At 39.9% G+C, this 20,258-nt stretch overlaps 1 protein-coding gene across 3 annotated transcripts in view; it reads left to right on the top strand.

Moving 5' to 3' along the window:
* LOC124596376 (putative ATP-dependent RNA helicase TDRD12) overlaps positions 1-20,258 on the top strand; it is a 470,123-nt gene that overhangs the window by 75,815 nt on the left and 374,050 nt on the right. For 2 of the 3 annotated variants that reach the window (XM_047135490.1, XM_047135489.1), the window contains exon 5: positions 5,561-5,649. The exons of the other annotated variant lie outside the window; for it this stretch is intronic. In XM_047135490.1, coding sequence (XP_046991446.1) covers positions 5,561-5,649 — 89 coding nt within the window. The remainder of the gene's footprint in view (positions 1-5,560; positions 5,650-20,258) is intronic. 3 annotated transcript variants of the gene reach the window in all.

The raw sequence follows: 20,258 nt of genomic DNA, 5'->3' as shown, positions 1-20,258 counted from the left end.
GGACCGATCTTAGCCAAAATTGTGAGGGTGCTTGAAAAATCCAACTTAAAAGCTGTCTTCTGACCACTGCATAAGATGAAAGAATACCTTGGCTTTCCCAAAGTCCCAGTAAAACTGAGTGTAGTGAGAATATACAGTGGTGCCTGTGAATGCAGCCACCAATACATTGGCCTAACAAATTGCAGTATTTCTAAACACTGTGAGGAGCACTTCAGGCATGTATGACTGGGACACACAGAGGAATCAGCAGTAGCAGAGCTTAGCATCAGGGAACACCACACCTTTGATTTCCAAAACACCAAGAAGCTGTGACAGACAATAGACTGTTGAGGCAGCATTATTAAGGAATCCATTGTAATGAGTCACAAGAATCTTGTTAGTAAGGGCAGAGAATACCAACTGAATTTGGCATGGAATTTGGAGTTAGCGGCAGTACGACTTGAGTGCGCTCCGTACCATCCAGCACTGGAAATGCCCAGAGAGAGATGGAAATGATGCACCCACTACCCCTAACACTGCAACCTCACACACACACACACACACACACACACACACACACACACACACACACACGCGCGCACATGCACAGAGGGTATAAGCTGGAAGTTGCTCACTTGGAACTTGAGTTAATTCCTTTCATTTTATGTGTTTTTTAATTCTTATTTTCAGTGTTTTGTTTTATTACAACATTATATTCTCAGTGGTTCTGTTAACATAACTTGTTACTGTATACATAATAAATATTGTATGTCACTATGATTATAGAATGTGTATCACCTGTTTAGAGTTTCCAGATAGTATGTCTAAAATTCGTGGCAATAAATTGAATTGAAATGAATTGAGTGAACACCAAAGTCACTGATGCTCCTTTGGGGCTGTACCTTCCACTGTTAGGGTCACCTTTATGGGGAATAGCCAAAAGTGGGGTGGCTGTGTTTGTAAATAACACATACCACTTTTCTACTATCCCTCTGGTTACAGGCGCCCAAGCAGCTATTGACATTCATGTGGGACAAAGGATTACAGTGTGCTCCCTGTAATTACCACCCATTTCTCAAACCATGAAAGAACCAAACATGCATCAGTAGAGTTACTGTAATGGGTTGTCTGGGAAATTCCTTGGAATATATGGTCACACCTTGCTTATTTTGGGAGCTAAATACCAGGAATCTCCTTATACTCTCTCAGTACAGGTTTAGGAGGTATCACTCTGCTGTCAGAAGCCTGATCCTGCTGGATTTGGCTATATTACAGGGTTGCTGTGCAGGCAGCTCTGTATTGTATAAGAATATTTTTTTTGACATAGAATTGATGCATGAGAGTACTTGTAAGAACAGGGAGTTTCTCCACCTGGAGACTGGGTGTTTGTGCTGCATTCATCATTTTCGTCATTATTTGTGGAAGTGGCGAGACAGGACAGTGAAAATATTGGGAATTTGTACAGACACTGATACTCACGCAGTTGAGCATTCAACGAACCAAATATCATCATCATCATCATCATCATAAGTACTTGTAAGAAAAACTATTCTAGGGCAACTCCAAAGTGTCCTTCTACATATATTTATTCTGTGTTCTTCCTGTAATTTTAATTTTGTGATGTAAAGGAGAGGCTGTAATATGGCATAGGTTGTAATTCAAGATGCTACAAAATTTTAAATGAGCAATGAAACTGTATACCTGTATTCACAAGTGAGTATGAGCTGGGGTCTCTTGGCTGTTCTATGGTTGTCCCTGGTTGTGTCCTCTAGATAACTCTACCAAATGAATTTTCTGTATTTAATTCAGAGCTACGCGCAATTTTGAGGACACTGGAGCAGATTAGATGTATTCATGCTAAATGGTTTTCCATCTGCTCCAACTTAAAAAAAATAAATAAAAATGTCCTCTTCAATCTCTACGATGCGTGTAGCTAACAGATGAAGTAATTTAGAATTCCAGGACTACCTTCACTGCCAACAAAGGTTGGTGATGACCTGTCATGTTGCTGGGTACCAGGGCACATGACAATCCAGGGAAATGTTTTAACAGATGTGCTAACCAAAGAGGCATGTGATAATCATTTGGTTCAGTGTGCTGTTCCCTTCACTTTTGAGGTAAGGAGTCTTGGATGGGAGAAAGAATGACTGGAAATGATGATAATAAGCTATGGCTAGTAAAATAACTGACGTGGCCATGATGAATCTCTTTCCAGTCACACAGGTGAGGTGACATACTTGTCACATGTCTACACATAGGTCATATTTTGATGATGCATGGCTTTTTGGTCCAAGCGAGAGGAGTGCATCAGTGTCTGGTGTACACCACATTAGCTGACTGTGGTTTATGTTCATTCTAGAGGCAGATGTATGCAATCTATTTACCTGACAATATGAGAAAGTTACTACAAATGTTAAGATTGTGTAATGTCCAGTTCATTCCTTAGAACACTAGAGAGGTCCAACCATGTCTTTTGTGTAAGTAATTGGCCTACTGCACATCTCTGTGTTACTATTTTAGCCTTCCTATTACATTAATCATTTTTTGCAGGTAGGGATTAATGAGAATGAGAGAGAGCAAATTTGGTTGGTTGAGAGTGGGTGTAAGTTTTTAATATTTTTATTCCCCTTTCTCATAAATACCTCAAGACATGGATTTGTATTCAGACCAATGTGAACCTACAGTAACATTCTTTAAAAGTATCTGCAGTTGGTAAGGAGATATTACAGAAACCCCAATATATGAATTATTCATGAAGTAATGTACCGTCTTGCGTGTTACTGTTATTTGTACGATAGAGGAACAGTTATGAAAGGAAAAGCCATAGAGCAACAGCTTGAATCAACAACAATAATAATGATAACAAAACAAATTGTATCCTTGTTGAATTTTTGTGCTGAAGTATGTTGTATGTTTTGAAAAGCAGTGATCTTGTCATATTCTTTTGACCATCCCTGTGTTTATTATGTGCACACTTCTGTTGGTCAGAATTTGTGAACAGTAAAACCCTGTACTAAAGTTGAGACACACACATTTTACTGTACTGATAGCACAATAAAATAACATCTCCACATAAGTGATTACTTATTTAATCATCCATAGTAACAAATATACATTTACAATACTCATCATTATTCTGTTTGTACAGATTGAGATATCACAATTGAAAGAGTTATTTATGCTGATGTGCCCTAACAACCTGTACAATCTATTTCAGTTGTATCAATAAAACATATTGAAATAGACCTGTTCACAAAAAAATACTATGTAAATTATCAAATTATATAACCAATATAATGGAAGGAAACATTCCACGTGGGAAAAATTATATATAAAAACAAAGATGAGGTGACTTACCGAACAAAAGCGCTGGCAGGTCGATAGACACACAAACAAACACAAACATACACACAAAATTCAAGCTTTCGCAACAGACTGTTGCCTCATCAGGAAAGAGGGAAGGAGAGGGGAAGAGGAAGGAAGTGGGTTTTAAAGGAGAGGGTAAGGAGTCATTCCAATCCCGGGAGCGGAAAGACTTACCTTAGGGGGAAAAAAGGACAGGTATACACTCGCACACACGCACATATCCATCCACACATACAGACACAAGCAGACAGATATGTCTGCTTGTGTCTGTATGTGTGGATGGATATGTGCGTGTGTGCGAGTGTATACCTGTCCTTTTTTCCCCCTAAGGTAAGTCTTTCCGCTCCCGGGATTGGAATGACTCCTTACCCTCTCCCTTAAAACCCACTTCCTTTCGTCTTCCCCTCTCCTTCCCTCTTTCCTGATGAGGCAACAGTCTGTTGCGAAAGCTTGAATTTTGTGTGTATGTTTGTGTTTGTTTGTGTGTCTATCGACCTGCCAGCGCTTTTGTTCGGTAAGTCACCTCATCTTTGTTTTTATATAAAATTATATAACCAGATTGAAACTGCACTCATACAGTGTAATAGTGGAGAAATTTATGATCAGATAATGGGAATTACCATTTCAGTATGTTCATCACCTCTATATAGTAATCAGCTACAGACTATTTGTCAATATGTCAATTAATTAAATGTATTTTCTTTGGCCATTAATTGATAGACTGTAAGAAGCACTTCCATAAATTCTTAATTTTAAGGTAATTTTCTCTAATTCTTTGTAGCTGATGATTTGACCACTTAGGCATCAATGCTGTAAGTAACTGAGAATTTCCCACACCTCCCCTCAAAATTACTATTACCAAATGTAAAGTGTACAACAGCTGGTGTTTTCTTTTGTTTTCCAGTGTAGTTATATCTCTGCTTCCACAGTGATCTTCTAACAGAACTTTTGAAACATCTCACATTATTGTGGCACTTGCATGTCAGATCTTATTGTTGAAAGTGATACAGTTTTCTCAAATCGGGGCTTATGCTCACAAATGAATGTTAAGTAAATCCCTGAATAACTCACTGTTAGTACTTTCCATAGTTTCAAGTATTGCATGGTGTTTATCACTTTCATTGGCCTCTCAGTGACTGTTTATAATTAACAGAAAGGAGAGTTTCATTGCCAGATTTTACACCATGAATGACACATCCAAGAAATTTTATTTCGGGTAGGTGGTGCTGTGGTCAAGATACTGGACTTGCATTTGGGAGAAGGAATGGAGTTCAGATCCCCATCCAGCCATTCATATTTAAGTTTTATGTGATTTCTTTAAACTGTAATTGAAATTTAGGGTGCATTTGGCTCACAGAAACCTTTCAAAAATATACCATCATCTTTCAGGTTTACCACGTTTGCTCTTTTAATGTTCTGTTGATGACATGGTCTTTAGAACTGAAGCAGAAGCTCAGGTACAGCAATTGTGAAGGAATTTAGCTGTGTCCCTTTCAAATGAACCATCTCAGCGTGCACAATAATACATTTAGGGCAGTCATGGAAAAAACTGAATTAGGATGGCTGGATGTGGATTAGCAAGCTACTTATAAATGCAAGTCAAGTGCCTTTACCTGTGTACACTCTGCTTTGTCATAACTTTTGACCAAGTATTGATTTCATTACCTTCCAAGGTTTCACAGACAATAGAAAATATGGTTTAAAAGATATAAGAAATTTATAGGTTGCATTAAGGACTTTTGTTCCCATTTTTGCAATGTGTCACTGCATTCTTAGGTTACTTGATAGCATTTACAACACTATTTGATAATTGTCAAGTTAATTAACAAAGAAAGAAACAATGGAAATATTAGTGAGAAGAAAAACTTGATTTACATACAAAAAGAAATGCTGTGCTATTCGAATAAATGTAGTCTATATAATTTTTGCTTGTTTAGTAAGTTAGTTCTATTTTAGTTATTAACTTGGTATAGCTATGTTGTTGTAGCCTTAAACTGAATTTTCAGTAAAAATTGCTGTTGCGTTTCCTGATTCTATCATGTCTGGAAGAACTAAAGGCTATAATTTAATGAGAAGTATTTCCAAGATATATGGTTATTATATTTAAGCAGTCTGTTGCACAATGTGTTTTCAAATGTATTAAACTGGTTGTTCAGAGTATATCTTATGCAAATGAAGCACACAGTATCAGTTGAAAAGTACTTTCCTGTTGCAGATCTCCTTCAGTGTGGGCTGAATGACAGTTCGAGTGGTAGTGAGAGTGACTTTTATTCTGAGAGTTTGCCTTGTGATGCGTCTGAAGTGGTAAGCATGACGAGGTTCGATGTAATTCAAAAGTTTTCAGAAAGTAAATGTTTCAGTGACATTCCTTGTAAAAGTGAGTACGTTGAAAAATTTGGCCAAATTATTTGCAGATTGTCCTAGAGCTGCCAAGAAAGAATATTTACAACTTTAATTTTTATTGTTGAGATCTGTGATTGTAAATTATTGACTTATTTATGTTTAGTAGGCAGCAGTCTCAGTCTGTAGCATCACCTGCAAATTTTAGGAGTTGCGTTTGTATCTTTTGCTCTTCTTATCTCTATCACCTTTACTTGGTTTTTATTACTGCTGCTTGCTTATTCTATTGTCATCTCTTGTTTCACATCTTCTTACAGTTTATTTCATGAGCTTTTTCATGATTTTTTTTATTTCACCAGTTCCTCTAAACAATAATAGGATTGAATGTAATATTTCGTCAATTACAGAACTTGGAAGTAGGGAGATTTAATCAGTAAATTTGCATTGCACTCCTTTCTCTGTTGTATCTCTCAAAAGAAAATCGGTCCATATTTACAAAGAGAATTTTAATTTCTGAATTAAATGCAACCTAATGATATCTCATAGTAATTCAGCCAATTTTCTTTTGATTTTTCTTTGTATTTACTTTTGCTACTTCGTCATTTTTAAACACTAATTGGATAGTTTTCTGAATGAGAACGTAATTCATAGTAAAAAACATTTTTGAAGGAGCAGTGACTGGTCAAATAGCTTGAAGAATATACATGCTGATAGGTGATATATAGATAAAATCATTTTATTCAGATTCATTTTGCTAAAATTTATCATATTTGGAAAAGGAAGCTAGAAAAGAGGGAGAGCTGGCTGATGCTCAGCTTCCTGTAGAGGTCATTTACATAAAGTACCCTGTAGTAAACAAGTAATACACAAAACCAATACAAGTAACACAAATATGGCCTTATTCAACAATGGAAATAAGCCTCTCGTGACTCCGCACGAAATGAGACAAAAGAACCATATAGAAGATGCAACATATGTGATACATCGAACAACTGTTGTGAGCAGTACAAACTAAAAGAACATAGTGAGGGTGAGTCAGTGCTGCTCCACGCATATATAGGCATGCGTCACAGATAGATGGTGCGGCGGAGACTGTGCCATGTGAATGCTTCCTGCAGGTGGCTTCTAGTGGCCGGCCCTCACAGAGTTGGCTGTTGATTTAAGTACACACACACGTGGTGACACTACATTCAGCACACACACACACACACACACACACACACACACACACACACACATACACACAATAGCAGGATACAGCACACCTCTCCCTTGCGCGGAAAGGTTTGCACAGGCAATGGATGAGACTCCAGCAGCCTGACTAGGGATGCATCCATTGCATCCGGAGCAGCAGCAGCCAGTGCTGATGGTAGTGTTGGGATGAAGCACGCGGCGTGCATCGGATGTAGGGCCAGAATGTGCCAAGATGCAGGAATGCCCGAAGGCAGTGGGCACACATGGGATGACAGGGTTATGGTGCCATCGCCATATCCGCATCCTTCTCAGCAGGCAGGTCCCGTTGCAGAAGAGATGGAGATGGACCCACTGGTGATAATGGCTGAACCGATGATGGTGAGGGCGCTGGTGGAGGCAACCCAATCAGAACAACAGGCTGCGACACCAGACCCAAGGCCAGAGATGGATCTGTGCCTGGAACACGAGAGCTGGAACCCCAGGGTGCCGAATGTGAGTGAGGCAGCCAGTGAGACAGGGTTGGCTCTGCAGCAGATGATGACAGGCTCGAGGTGGAGGTGGCAGGACAGGCTGTGGCAACGGGAGCCTTACCCATGAACTGGTAGCCTCTGGCGGAGAGCCGGGGCATAACTGATCAGAGTGGTGCATCGCCAGCCTATCGGCCTTACAGGTATTACAAAGACTTTATCTCCAGCCAGACAACAGTGACCGGTATCCACTTGGACTGGCAATCAAAACCTCATGCCCACACTGGCAATCCCAGCACTAAGCGGCCAGATGAACCCAACTGTGGCAGGTGCAGTGCAGCCCACAGAAGGTGGAGGACTGTGCATGGCTGCCGGCTGTGAAGCGTGTCACCCAGGCACCACTCCCCCATAGATGTGAAGCGATAGGTGCCCAGAAAACAGAGAAGAGTGTTGTCTGCTGAAGAATCCACAGGGAACTTCTTCATTTGGTACTTGAATGTATGCACTAGTCATTCTGCCTTGCCATTTGATTGAGTGGGGAATGGCAGAGCCATAACATGATGGATGCCATGACGGGAACATAACAGCTGAAAGGTGTGAGAAATGAATTGGGACCCATTATTGGAAACTTAAGGTACAAGGCGACCCATCAGTAGAAAAAGACCCTCAAAATCATGTGAATTGTGACCTCAGCTGACATCGACGTGCACTGGAGGATGTAAGAAAACTGGCAAAATGTGCATCCACAACCAAGAACCAATAGGAATTTAAGAAGGGACTTGCAGAGTCTATATGAATGAGTTCCCATGCCTGGTATGGATCAGGCCAGGGAGCAGAGACACCCTGGAAGCTGCCTGTTGTTGGGCACATTACTCACAAGCCACAACAAAACGGACAGTTTCGCCATTAATCCCTAGGTAAAAAACATGTCTCCCCAATGGCCCTGATGGAGAAGGCGTAGAACCATGTGCCATAACATGGCGGGAATGACTACTCAGGGAGAGAGAGCTTCTGTGGACAACAGCAAAACACCGTCAAAGACTGAGATGCAATCCAGTAGGAAAAATATTTGTGCAGGGGATCCTAAGACCGACCTGGCAGTTTATCTGGCCAGCCGTATTGAACAAACCGAACTACCTGTCAGAGAACTTGGTCTCTGGCAATGACAGCTACTATGCACGAGCTTGTAATTGGAACGCCTTCACCACAGCCTGCATTTCAGTATCAAGATGGAAGCAAAGTAATTCTTCACAATCAAAGTCAAGATAAGGACCCACAGATAGGTGGGACAAGGCATCCACATTACCATGTTCAGACATAGGTCAAAAGTAGATTTTTTTAAATGTAATGAGACAAGAACAGGGCCCAGCATTGTAGACAGTGTGCTGGTTTGTCAGGCAAGGAAGTGTGAGTGTTAAAAAAGGAAACCAATGGTTTATGGTCATTCATAAGCTGAAACTTGGAGCTGTGCCAAAAAAAAAAAAAATCTGGAGAGCATAGACTCGGCAAGAACCTCTTTTTTTCCACGTAAGAGTAATGCTGCTGGACTGTAGTGAAAGATTTAGAGGTGCAAGCAACAGGTCATTCAGAGCTGTTGGCATATCGGTGTGCTAGGACTGTGCTGAGGTCTTACTGTGAGGTGTCCATAGCCAAAACTATGTGCTGGTCCAGAGTGAATGTAGCTAAACAAGGGGCTGAGAGTAGTTTGAAATTCTGCATTTGAAAAGCTTGTTCACAGTCTGGGCTCGAGCAAAAAGCTACGTTCTTGTATAATAAGGCATACATTGGGTGGGTCAATATGGCTGCTAGGTGTGGCAGGAATTTATGGTAGTAGGCTATCTACCCTAGGAAGGCGTGAAACTCCTTTGTGGACAAGGGGCAAGGCATAGACGTTGTGGTGTCACCGCCAGACACCACACTTGCTAGGTGGTAGCTTAAATCGGCCGCGGTCCATTTAGTACATGTCGGACCCGCGTGTCGCCACTGTGTGATCGCAGACCGAGCGCCACCACAAGGCAGGTCTCGAGATACGGGATAGCACTCGCCCCAGTTGTACGACGACTTTGCTAGCGACTACACTGACGAAGCCTTTCTCTCATTTGCCGAGAGACAGTTAGAATAGCCTTCAGCTAAGTCCATGGCTACGACCTAGCAAGGCGCCATTAGCCTTACATAGTTTGATAGTTATCGTATGAAAAGTCTCATCCAGAATGCTGTACTCACATGAAGGAATTAAAAGATAAGTATTCGAGGAGCTGCATACTTTTCTTATTAGAATTCACTACTTAGCCTGTTCCAGAATTCACGCCCGTCTGCGTTAGATAGCATGCATTTCGGCCTCCTCTGTCTACAAGGTGTTGGCACATTTGCCAACACATCAGACGTAACAGCAGAATGTGGTCTGGCAGAGGGCAAACCCCATCCCTGGAGACCTCAAACACCAAATAAACAATAGAAGGTTGAAAAAACTGAGATTTTGTGAAGTTACATTATAAGCCTGCAGACTGTAAGACAGAGAACAAAATGTGCAAATTTTTCAAGTGATGGGCCATGGAGGAGCTCATGATAGTGTCATCCAAATAATTAATGCAACCTGGGACAGGTGTAGTCAGTTGCTCTAAAAACTGTTGGAAAATAGCAGGACCACTAGCCACACCAACAGGAAGGCGCAAATATTGATAAGGCTAAAAGTGGCATTGAAAACCAGAACTTGCCGAGAGTCTTCGTTCATAGGGACCTGCAGATATGCTTCAGACAGATCAATTTTAGAGAATTACTGGTCACCCGGTATTTTTGCCAACAGTCTCTCCTGGCATGGAAGAGGATACATATCCACGATCAACTGCAAATTGACGGTAATACTGAAGTCGCCACAGAGGCGAAGTTTCCCCGACGGCATTTGGACTACAACCAGTGGACTAGCCATAACAGATTACTCCACCCCTGGAGATTGAAGTCTGTCCAATTCTGCTTTCAGTTGATCTTTCAAGGTGACAGGAATAGGACACACACAACAAAAAAACAGGAACAGAAAAATTCTTAGCACAACCTATAACTCCCAAAGAAGTCCAGAAGCTCCTCACACAGTGTTTCCAATTGAGAACACGGTTCCTGATCGGACCCAAGATGAAAAATCCAAATGCCTGAAATATGTCCATCCTGAAAAAGTTCTCAACACCGGCATCAGCAGCCACAAAACATGTAATAGAACGAATCACTGACTTGTAAGAGGCAGATATGTAAATTGTCTCAGCAGCACAATGTTCTGTTTGTTATGACTGAACAGCTTCTGCCTGACCAGTGTTAAGCGGTTGTCAACTTAAACTCACATAGGTTTGAGTATTCTGTAATGTTGACTTGCAACCGGAGCACTTGGTGAAAAACACACAACGTGATAAGACAACTTGGGAGAAGTCACAGGCATTGTAGTCACACAGTTTACATCCATATTCATATCCTGAGCAACCTTTGGTGTATGACACGTGGAGGCGATGCGGCCTTTCTTCTGGCAAGCATTACAAGTAGCCCAGTGCTCAGGCCACACCGAATGTTTGTGCAGGATGCAATAGTAAGGACAAGACAGAAACAGAGAACGCTGATGCTGCCTCTGTGGCGGTCGCAGCTGCTTGGGCCAGTCTTGGTCTGCTAAGCACTGGGTCCACATTTTACCACCACCACTGCCACCTCCTTGTGCAAGCTACCTGTCGTCCTACTGGGCACATACTGTGACATAACTACCATGTTGCCCCATGGTTCAATTTGGTTACCCGCTGCGCGGGAAATGTCAGAAGATTATGCTATTTGCAAAACTTCTGCCAAAGGGTGGTTTCCACAGAGTAAACCCTTTTGATGTACTTGCTTGTTCAGATCTAAACAGATCATTGTCACACACCATAGTGTCTGCATAAGAGACATTATGAGCATCAGTAAAAACTGACACTTACGGCTAACGCCATTAAGTTCGGCTTCCCAGTATGACTGGTTTGGTTTCTTGTGGCATCATAGAATTCAACTCATGCCGCTATGACATGCATTCGTTTACGATGGTAGTTGGACAATAAACTGCACATGTGATCAAAAGAAAAAGCTGTCGATTCTTATGAAGGGGCAAGCTAACACAGTAATTGATACACGTTAGGTGTAATCTATGAGAGGAATAAGGCTTTGCACAAATTCGAGTCTTTCACACCAAAAGCCAAAAACTGCTTCCCAAATCTTTTTTCACAAGCTTCCCAATCCTCAACTGGAAGGTCATATGGAGGAAAAATGGGTGTATGGATCGGTGGAGTGGTACCCTGTGTGTTAATGGAAGCTAACATAGTGGTCACTGCCTAAATAAGCTATTCAGTCAGGGCCGGCAGCACGGCATCCATAATGACTAAACGTGACAAACTGTACTGAAAGACTGCACATGCGGTAACTGTTGCAAACTCATCACCAGTTATATAGTAACCAAGTAATACACGAAACTGATCCAAGTAACACAAATATGGCTTTATTCAAAAACCTCTGAACAATAATAGAAATAAGCCTATCATGACTCCACACGTACCAAGACAAGAATCGTATAAAAGGTGCAACACAAGTGATACGCAGAACAACTGATGTGAGCAGTACTACATAAAGAACATAGAGAGGGTGAGTCAGCATCACTCCGCGCATATATATAGGCGCAAGTCATTGGTAGACTGTGCAGTGGAGATCGTGTTGTGTGCATGCTTCCTACAGGTGGCCTTTTGTGGCTGGCCCATGCTGATACCGTTGTCAAGTGAGTTAAGTACACAGGTGTGACTACACTACACTTGGCGCACTCACACTCGCACACACTGGCAGAAGGACACAGCACACTCAAACCAATTATGTTAAACAATTTAAAAAGTCCAATTTCTTACTGTACAAAGTTGCAACGTTTGTAGGTTGGTGCCTTGCCACCAAATGGTTATTGGCAGGTAACAAACACCAGTGGGAACTCTGTATTCTGGTCTTTAAATGTAATGATTCCTAGGAACCCGATTCAGAATAATTGGATCAATGTAGAACTTGTTTCCACGTGACTTTGTGTTCAAAGTATTACTGATGTCTTGTCTACCTCTTTAATGACTTTCTACTTGGTTCTGTGATGAACAGGGTGGACCATAGGAAGTATGCCAGACAGCAGTGGATCATTATTTTCTGATATAAAGGGAAAGCTGAATCTTCCAGTGAAGTATGCTGTTAGATTTTTGCAGGCAGTTGACAGCTACCATAGACTGAACTTTTTTAGTTACATCGCATTGCAGGTATAGGCCTAAGAATGTCCTAAGAAAGCACAAGTTAGAAGGTAAAGTACACTTTTGATGTACAAAGCCATATGAGAAAAATATAAACAGAATTTAAAATGTCTTTGAGATTAACTATTGTATAAGTACCTGAGAACTATCATCTGCAAGAGAATTTCTTTTGTGTCTGAATTCATTTTGCCAATGAAAGATCATGGCCAAAGAGAGAGAAGTATTCCCAAATAACAAACACACTTTTTCGGTGCACTGACTTGCCCTCTAATCCACTTCTCAGTGTGGAAAATCATCACAGAGAAATTTTACACTTTCAGTTTCACTGTGATTAATGTTGGTGAGAGAAGTAAGTTACAAATCAATGTGTGAATCATGGTAGTTGAGACCCTTTCACAGTTTCTTAGACATTGACATTAACTTTTGATCAGTTGACTAGATTGCATATTGCTCTAGGATGCATTTCTTAGTATCACAATAATGGATCAGAATCTAATCATTCTTAAATTTTCAGATTGACAAACTGGGTTTTAAAATATCTGTTTCTTGTAATACTAATTTCGTTTCAGATTGACAGTAACAGTCTTACCATTGGCAGGAATCATTAATGATTAATATTATTGTCGTTGACAGGAATGTTTAGTTCTGCCTGTTTTTACCTGAAATAAGACTGAAATTGTATAATACCGAAAACTCATAACCAAACCCTGCAAACTCTGTTTCTGATCTCACATCTGGCAAACAGTTATGATCCCTTTGTAAAGTGTTTGAATTACTTAATACTGTGACACATTTTCTCAGTAGTTTTCTGCCAGCATACTGATCTTGATTGGGAACGATTCCTTGACTGTGTGCCATCCACTAATTTTTCATTAAGCCCATGAATGATGGCAGTAATGTCAAATATGATGTCAAAAGTAGAAATGACCCCACTTTAGCACTAAACTAGGTCATTTGTCCATGCTTATGACACGATGGAATGAATAATTAGGTCCCTAAAGTAATCAGAGTTACAAGTGCACATGTGTTATTTCTAATCAGATGTAAATGTTCGGAGACTTTCATGACCTTATCAAGAGTGACTTGTGATTCACTTTGAGGTTCAGAGTTTTCTTTTGCACTGACATTTGTATTTCTCCCGCATCCTAGAAAATAAAGCAAAATGCCCAGAACATCACAAGACACTACGATTCAAAGCTGTGTACAATGACTGAGTAAAACATGCACAAAGTTTTTAAGGCATTAAAACTGGTACATGATACATCAGCCATTCTCAATTTAGGATGTGCAGTTTTCACATGTCTTTATCCATCTCATCCTGTTCCTTTTTTTCTTGTTTAAAAAACTAAGCTGAAGTATTCCAAAACAATAACTTCTCCCTAAGTCTGTAGAAGCACTTCATACATTCATCCAAACTAACTATTTTGTATGATGAAAGCAGAATTTCATTTCAGTCCATTATTTGTCTTATGTTCACTCTATTTTTGCTTTAGATAAATCAGTCTAGTCAACTTCCACAGCAGTCACAGGCAAAAGACTGAAGCCAAAGCAATGCAACTATTGCAATGTTTGTGACATACAACTTATTATTAAATTCAGTCTTCGCATGAAAAATAGTAAGGAAAAAAATTAATTATCTTTGTAAACTGTCCTCACCCTTCAATTACTAGTATAAGCATGAAAGAGTTGCTAACAAGTGATCCCTCTTTAATGTCATTAGAACCACTGCTGCTTATGTTGTCATCATCGGTATCCATCTTTGTAATGATTTAATTGGGTAGATCCCACATTATTTAAACAATAGAGCTAATATGTTTAGTACATAATGGCTTACAGGTTCCAATACATGTATTTTACTTTTATTTGTGAATATTTAAGAAAAATTAAATTTCCAACAAACCACCCTGTACAAATAATGCTCTTAATTACACTTGTAGTACATATTGAACTGTAACATTTTGTATACTTCAGATTGTTACCTAGCAGTGCAGAACACACACACTTTACACTGCAAAATTTAAAATTACTTCATCAGTGAGAAATGTTTCAGCTTTTGCAATGCAAACCTTTTGACGTATTATCGAAAGCAAATACAGGTCATACTATGACACCCAAAAATTGTACAGCAGTCCTTACTACATTTGAAAGAGCCAGACAGTCTTTAAAGAAGGTATTCTTATGATTATTGCTGCATTGAATGGTTTACTAATGACAATACCGACCAGTAGGTCACCTATAAAAACAAATCATTTTATTGTTTTTCAAAGTATTCTGCTCTTTATGGATTCTAAACAGTTTTGGTAATCTCCGTGAAGCAACTTTTTTTTTTGTTTTACGTAAAGGGAATTAAAAAATGGGCAGTGAGACATTAATTCAGTGTTTTTCTTTGTTGAATAATCAATCCTGAGCTACAGCTGGCATTGTTACTATGAAGAATGATGATATGTTTTCAGTTGTCTTTCCTACTTTCATCAGTACTAGTTGCAAAAGAATTGTGTACAGTTCAGCTTTAACTAGTGTTTTGATCTTTCATTGGCTGCAACATGTCTGTTGCAGCCAAGGAAACAAGCGATCATTTTCTTGGAAGTACTTTGTGAACAAACCCCCTTGTTGTTTTTGGTTCATATGACCCAAAGAGTTATCTGTTGCATAGTTTCCAGCTCAGACAGACATATCAAAGTTCTGTTATCTGTTATGACACATACGGCTTTTGCTTTTCCTAGATAGTATTTTTTGAGCATTTGCTTATACTAAACTGATACGAGTCTGTTCTTTAGTTTTGTTTGAATTATGGAGAATCCACCAGAACAGATATTTGTTACAGTCAAATGCTCATGCAAAACTGAACATACTGCAGTATTCAGTATGCCATAGGGTGCATCTGTTTCAATGTAATTCACGTACCAGTTCTCTTGAACCGTGTTGCCCATAGTATTGGTACTTTTTTAGAAAAACGATTATGGTCCATCTTCCCAAAATTCTTCACTGGTGGGAGCACAGCCATGACAAAATTATACATGTTTTTCATAGGTATATAGAGCACATGCACATGCATGCATGTCCACACATGCCTGCATACATGCAAACCAATTGCGGGCTGGATCTGGTAACGAGCCGCTGGTTGCCCACCAATGCTCTAGGCCATCCAGTCAGTCCTTGTAGAATGATTGTGACAGAGCAGAGCAACTACACCAAAGGTGCCACTAGAAAATAACAAGTCAGTAGGAATCTATCCTTCATAGAAGAGACTTTCCAGTGACAGAAGCACTGTTTACACAAAAATTCTGATTGCAACATATTTCTGAAGGATTTTTGTCTGATGGAGAAATGGACACCAAAAAGATTTACTGGAACTCTCAAGTTTGTAATGTTACACCTCATTGGATGCAGAATGTGTGGTGGACTGATCAGCGAGAGTAAGCTGTGGGAAATGAAGTGCAAGGACAAGAGAACACCTTGTGAAACAGCGCTGTTCAGTTGCAGCATTAGAAGGGTCAAGATGCCCCTCTATCTGCTGCTGCTTGAAAATGGTAGCTTTGGCATTGCCTGTCACTACTGCCTGATCCATGCAGTATTGCTGAGAGTATTGCAGATCATCCCATTTTGATGATCCATAATCTGAGGGTGCAGTCATATATAGACTATACTGGTTGCCATGCTGAGTCTCTGGCTATTCGCCAGATGGCAATCTACCGTGACAGTTTTTGCCAGCTTGCCATCAACCTAGTCTTGGGAGCTATCCTCTGCTTTTCTTGAGCTTCGTACCATTATATACCAAAACTTGTAATTCTACAGAATGCACCTTCAGTGTTGCGTAGGGTAAATGCCATGAGAGAAGCTTGCTCCTTGAGCAGAGGGTATATATTTATTTTTTGTCAGTCAATCACCAATTATTAAGGTTTTTGTCATTTACTGATACTCATTATCAGCATTTTAATACATAAGTACTTGTGAATATTGATATTTCATTGCTTGATATCCCATATCTCCATGTTTATTTCCTAATATGTGTTTCAGATTTGTGCACGCACTGTAGAATGCTTAAATTGGCTTGTAGTAACCAGTCTGGCACCTATCCTATTGAATTAATTGAATCCTTTAAGCATAAAATAGAAATTAATTAGCATAAAAAGTGAAGCCGGGCTGCTCATTTTATTACAGTATAAATACATTATGTCTGTGTAGAGAGAAGCTGCAACAGGCACGTGATCATCATATTGGAGTATGGATACTAAACTGTTTAACTGCCTGTCCTGTGTGCAAGTCATTCTCCATCTGATTCATGGCAAATGGCACATTCAGAGAGGCAGATAAATTCAGTATTACTAACTGTCACACGTATGTCACATATTTGTAGCTAACATGAGTATTGTCAGAACAGTATCAAAATCGTTTCTTTTTGTAATCCATAAACATTCTTAATCACCACTATTGCAATTCGAGGCAATATCATTTTATAGTTGATAACATTGCCTTTTGAGACAGCTATATCACACAAAACACACACCATGTGAGTAGTTCACTCTTTTTTATATAATTTTTTGAGAAAGGCGCCACAGTATTATTTTGGGGTGTAAAATACTGTGCCTACTGCATGAATTGGATATATATAAGTACCAGTCTATACGTACGTGATGACCACACTTAAAGTTCCGGTTTTAAAAGACTGTAGACAAAGAACCACTGCTCAGAATGATGTCAAATTTGAACAGCATATTATTGATGGGGGAGGGGATGATGAAAATTTTACCAGTACATGGCGCTGTAAGTGTCTTAATTTAAATGGGGTCGGCTACAAATGACAGATGATGAATCAGGAATACTATGGCTGTGGTTTAAATTGCATATTACACCATCCATGTTGTTCAGTGTGCATGACTGCACAAGTTCAGCAGTCAACAGTTGTGGTACTGTTAATTAGGTAAGCCCATCCGTCACAGCAAGATCATACCACACGGGGTGGGAAAAATTGATTTTTAATTGTTCTGAGGCCAAACACCGTATAAAAAGCAAAACAACATTGGCTTTTAATTGTCCTGGGGCCAAGAACCATATAAAAAGCAAGATGACATTGATTTCTAATTGTTGTGAGACTGGCGCAAGGCATGTTCTATATACTGTTTACCCTTTTCTGCCATAAGTTGAAATCAAGGAACAGTGGGTTCCACAACAGATCAGAATGTCTTGAGGGTCATGTTCAGAATGTTTTACACAATGTGTGCCTTCAGTTCATCTGCATTTGTAATTGGAGCTCTGAACACAATATCTTTCAAATCACTCCACAGCCAGAAGCCCCATGGTTTAAGATCAGCTGATCTGGACAGCCAGGTTGTAGAGAAATGACAGCTGATAATTCTATAGCTCCAGAAATGAGTCTGCAGCAGCCAGTTCACTAGCTGTATAGTGTGTGGAGGAGCACCATCATGCATAAAAATGATCCTGTCCGTGCCGTTAAAGGGTTGGCATGACATACCATAAACGATGCCTTCAGCTCACACACAGTCACCTTTGCAGAACGAAGTGGTACCAGTTGTTGTGCATCTGGATTTTCCATTGCCCAAATTCTACAGTTGTGTGTATTGGCAAGTCCTTGGAGATGGAAATGGGCTTCGTCCGTTCACATAATATTCCATGGCCAATCATTGTCCACTGCCATGCAAGCAAGACATTGCAGAGTGAACATTTGTCATGCTGGCAGGTCAGCAGGAAGAAGCAACTCCTGAACATGGGTGATTTTGTATGGATAGCAATTCAGAATATTATGTAGGATTTTATGCACCATGCTCACAGGCATTTCCAACATTCGGAAAATTCCCCGTACACTGCAGGTTTTCACACCATGGCTCGAACCCTCTTCAACAGACGTCAGATAAACTGCTTTCTTCCCTCTGCCACACTGCACCTCAAAAGAACCTGTCTTTTTGAATTTGTAATCATTTTCTCCAGGTCTGTAGCAGACATCGCACCAATGCCTTTTTCATACCCTTGAATGTGTAGAATTTCTGCGGGGCTGCTGGCGCACAGTCACTGTTCGTGTATAAGAGCTTTACTGGCAGTGTGTGATCCTTCATGGAGACAGTGATGTTGGGCATCTTGGAAGCAAACTGAGGAACAGCTGTGTGCCGTGCATCTGTTGGTATACCTATTCTGATGCTTACAATCCCATCTGTTGGTCAAATTGTCGTTCAGATTTTTTTATTCCATGACATTTTCTCCTGTGGCAGTAATATGCTGTTCAAATTTGACACCATTCTGAGCAGTGGTTCTCTTTTTCTACAGCATTTAAAAACTGAAACTTTAATTGTGGACACCCTGTAAATCCATACTCCGTGCGATGGAGGGTACTTTCTGTACTGTGTAATTTCTCCCCTTTACTGTCCCAGTCATGAAAGGCATGCAGGAAGAAAGATTGTTAATAAGTTTGTATATGGGTTTGAATTTCTCTTATATTACGTGTCATGGTCATTCCACCCTGTAAGTAAGAAAGAAATGTGTTCACAGAATTTTATCAGTAAATCTCTTCATTGATGCATTCAATGTGTATCTTGTAGGGTTTGACACATAAGTTGTGTGAGCATCCCTGTGTTGCACAGATACGTACTCAGTTAACATGTGATAGAACACAGCAATTTTCTTTGGCTCTCCCCCAGTAATTACATTTGGCTGGGTCATGGATGAATGAGAAATACTCAAAAATCGGTGGACTTAGAGCTTTCAAGTTACATCCTTTGTTGGTAAATTACATTTCCATAGGATTCTTTCAGTGAATTTGTGTGCCCTCTATCTTTGCTAAAACTGGTTTTATGTGGTTGTTACACTTCAGATACTTATGTATATTTGACAACTGCATTTGTTTCCAGTGATTGATTGCCAGTTATGTAATCAAATAGTAATGGGTCTTTCTACATATTTAGGTACAATGTATTATAGCAAGTCTTCATTCTAGTCACAAAGTTGGTGTAATATTTTATTCACATGACAAATGCCTTCTGAATATCAAGGAAAGTGACATCACTGTGGGTGCAGTTATCTATGTCATAGACACTCTGAACAAGCTGAGTTTTTGAGGATTGCTGTTAATCAAAGCTATATTTATTCCTACAGAGGGTATTTGTGGTCTCCAAAATTGTCCTGATTTTTATTGTTCATTAATGTTTTCCATAATTTTCCAACTGATTGACACTATTGATAAATTCTTATACTTATTTGTCTGTGCATTTACCCTATTCAAAATGAATGTGACCTGTGTCCTATTAACAATAACTTGGAATGTTTTTTTGCTCCAGTGAGCTCTCATAAACTGCTGCTAGCAACAGAGCACATTATTTTCCGTAATCTATAGGATAGCTATAATTAAACTTTCACAGCTTGAACCAGTGTAGATGGAAAACTATTTGCCATATAGGTACCCATCTTTATAGGAATGATGTTCAGACTGTATGTTACAGGATATGTATTATTAGTAATGCTAGTGTCATGATTTGCCTTTAGGTATTGGTTCTGGTAAGACGATGAAGGTCTGAAACACAAGCATCAGTGTGCATTACAGTTGCAGACAGGCAAAATAGGTCTGGACAAGGTGAGTGGGGCTGTACTCGTAAAGCTGTTTTTGTCAGAACAGCAGCAATAGTGCTGTTCCTCT

Source organism: Schistocerca americana, chromosome 2, assembly GCF_021461395.2.
Source record: "Schistocerca americana isolate TAMUIC-IGC-003095 chromosome 2, iqSchAmer2.1, whole genome shotgun sequence".
Classification (NCBI taxonomy): Eukaryota; Metazoa; Arthropoda; class Insecta; order Orthoptera; family Acrididae; genus Schistocerca; species Schistocerca americana.
Note: the sequence above shows the minus strand (reverse complement) of the source record. Positions and strands in the feature narration are given on the sequence as shown.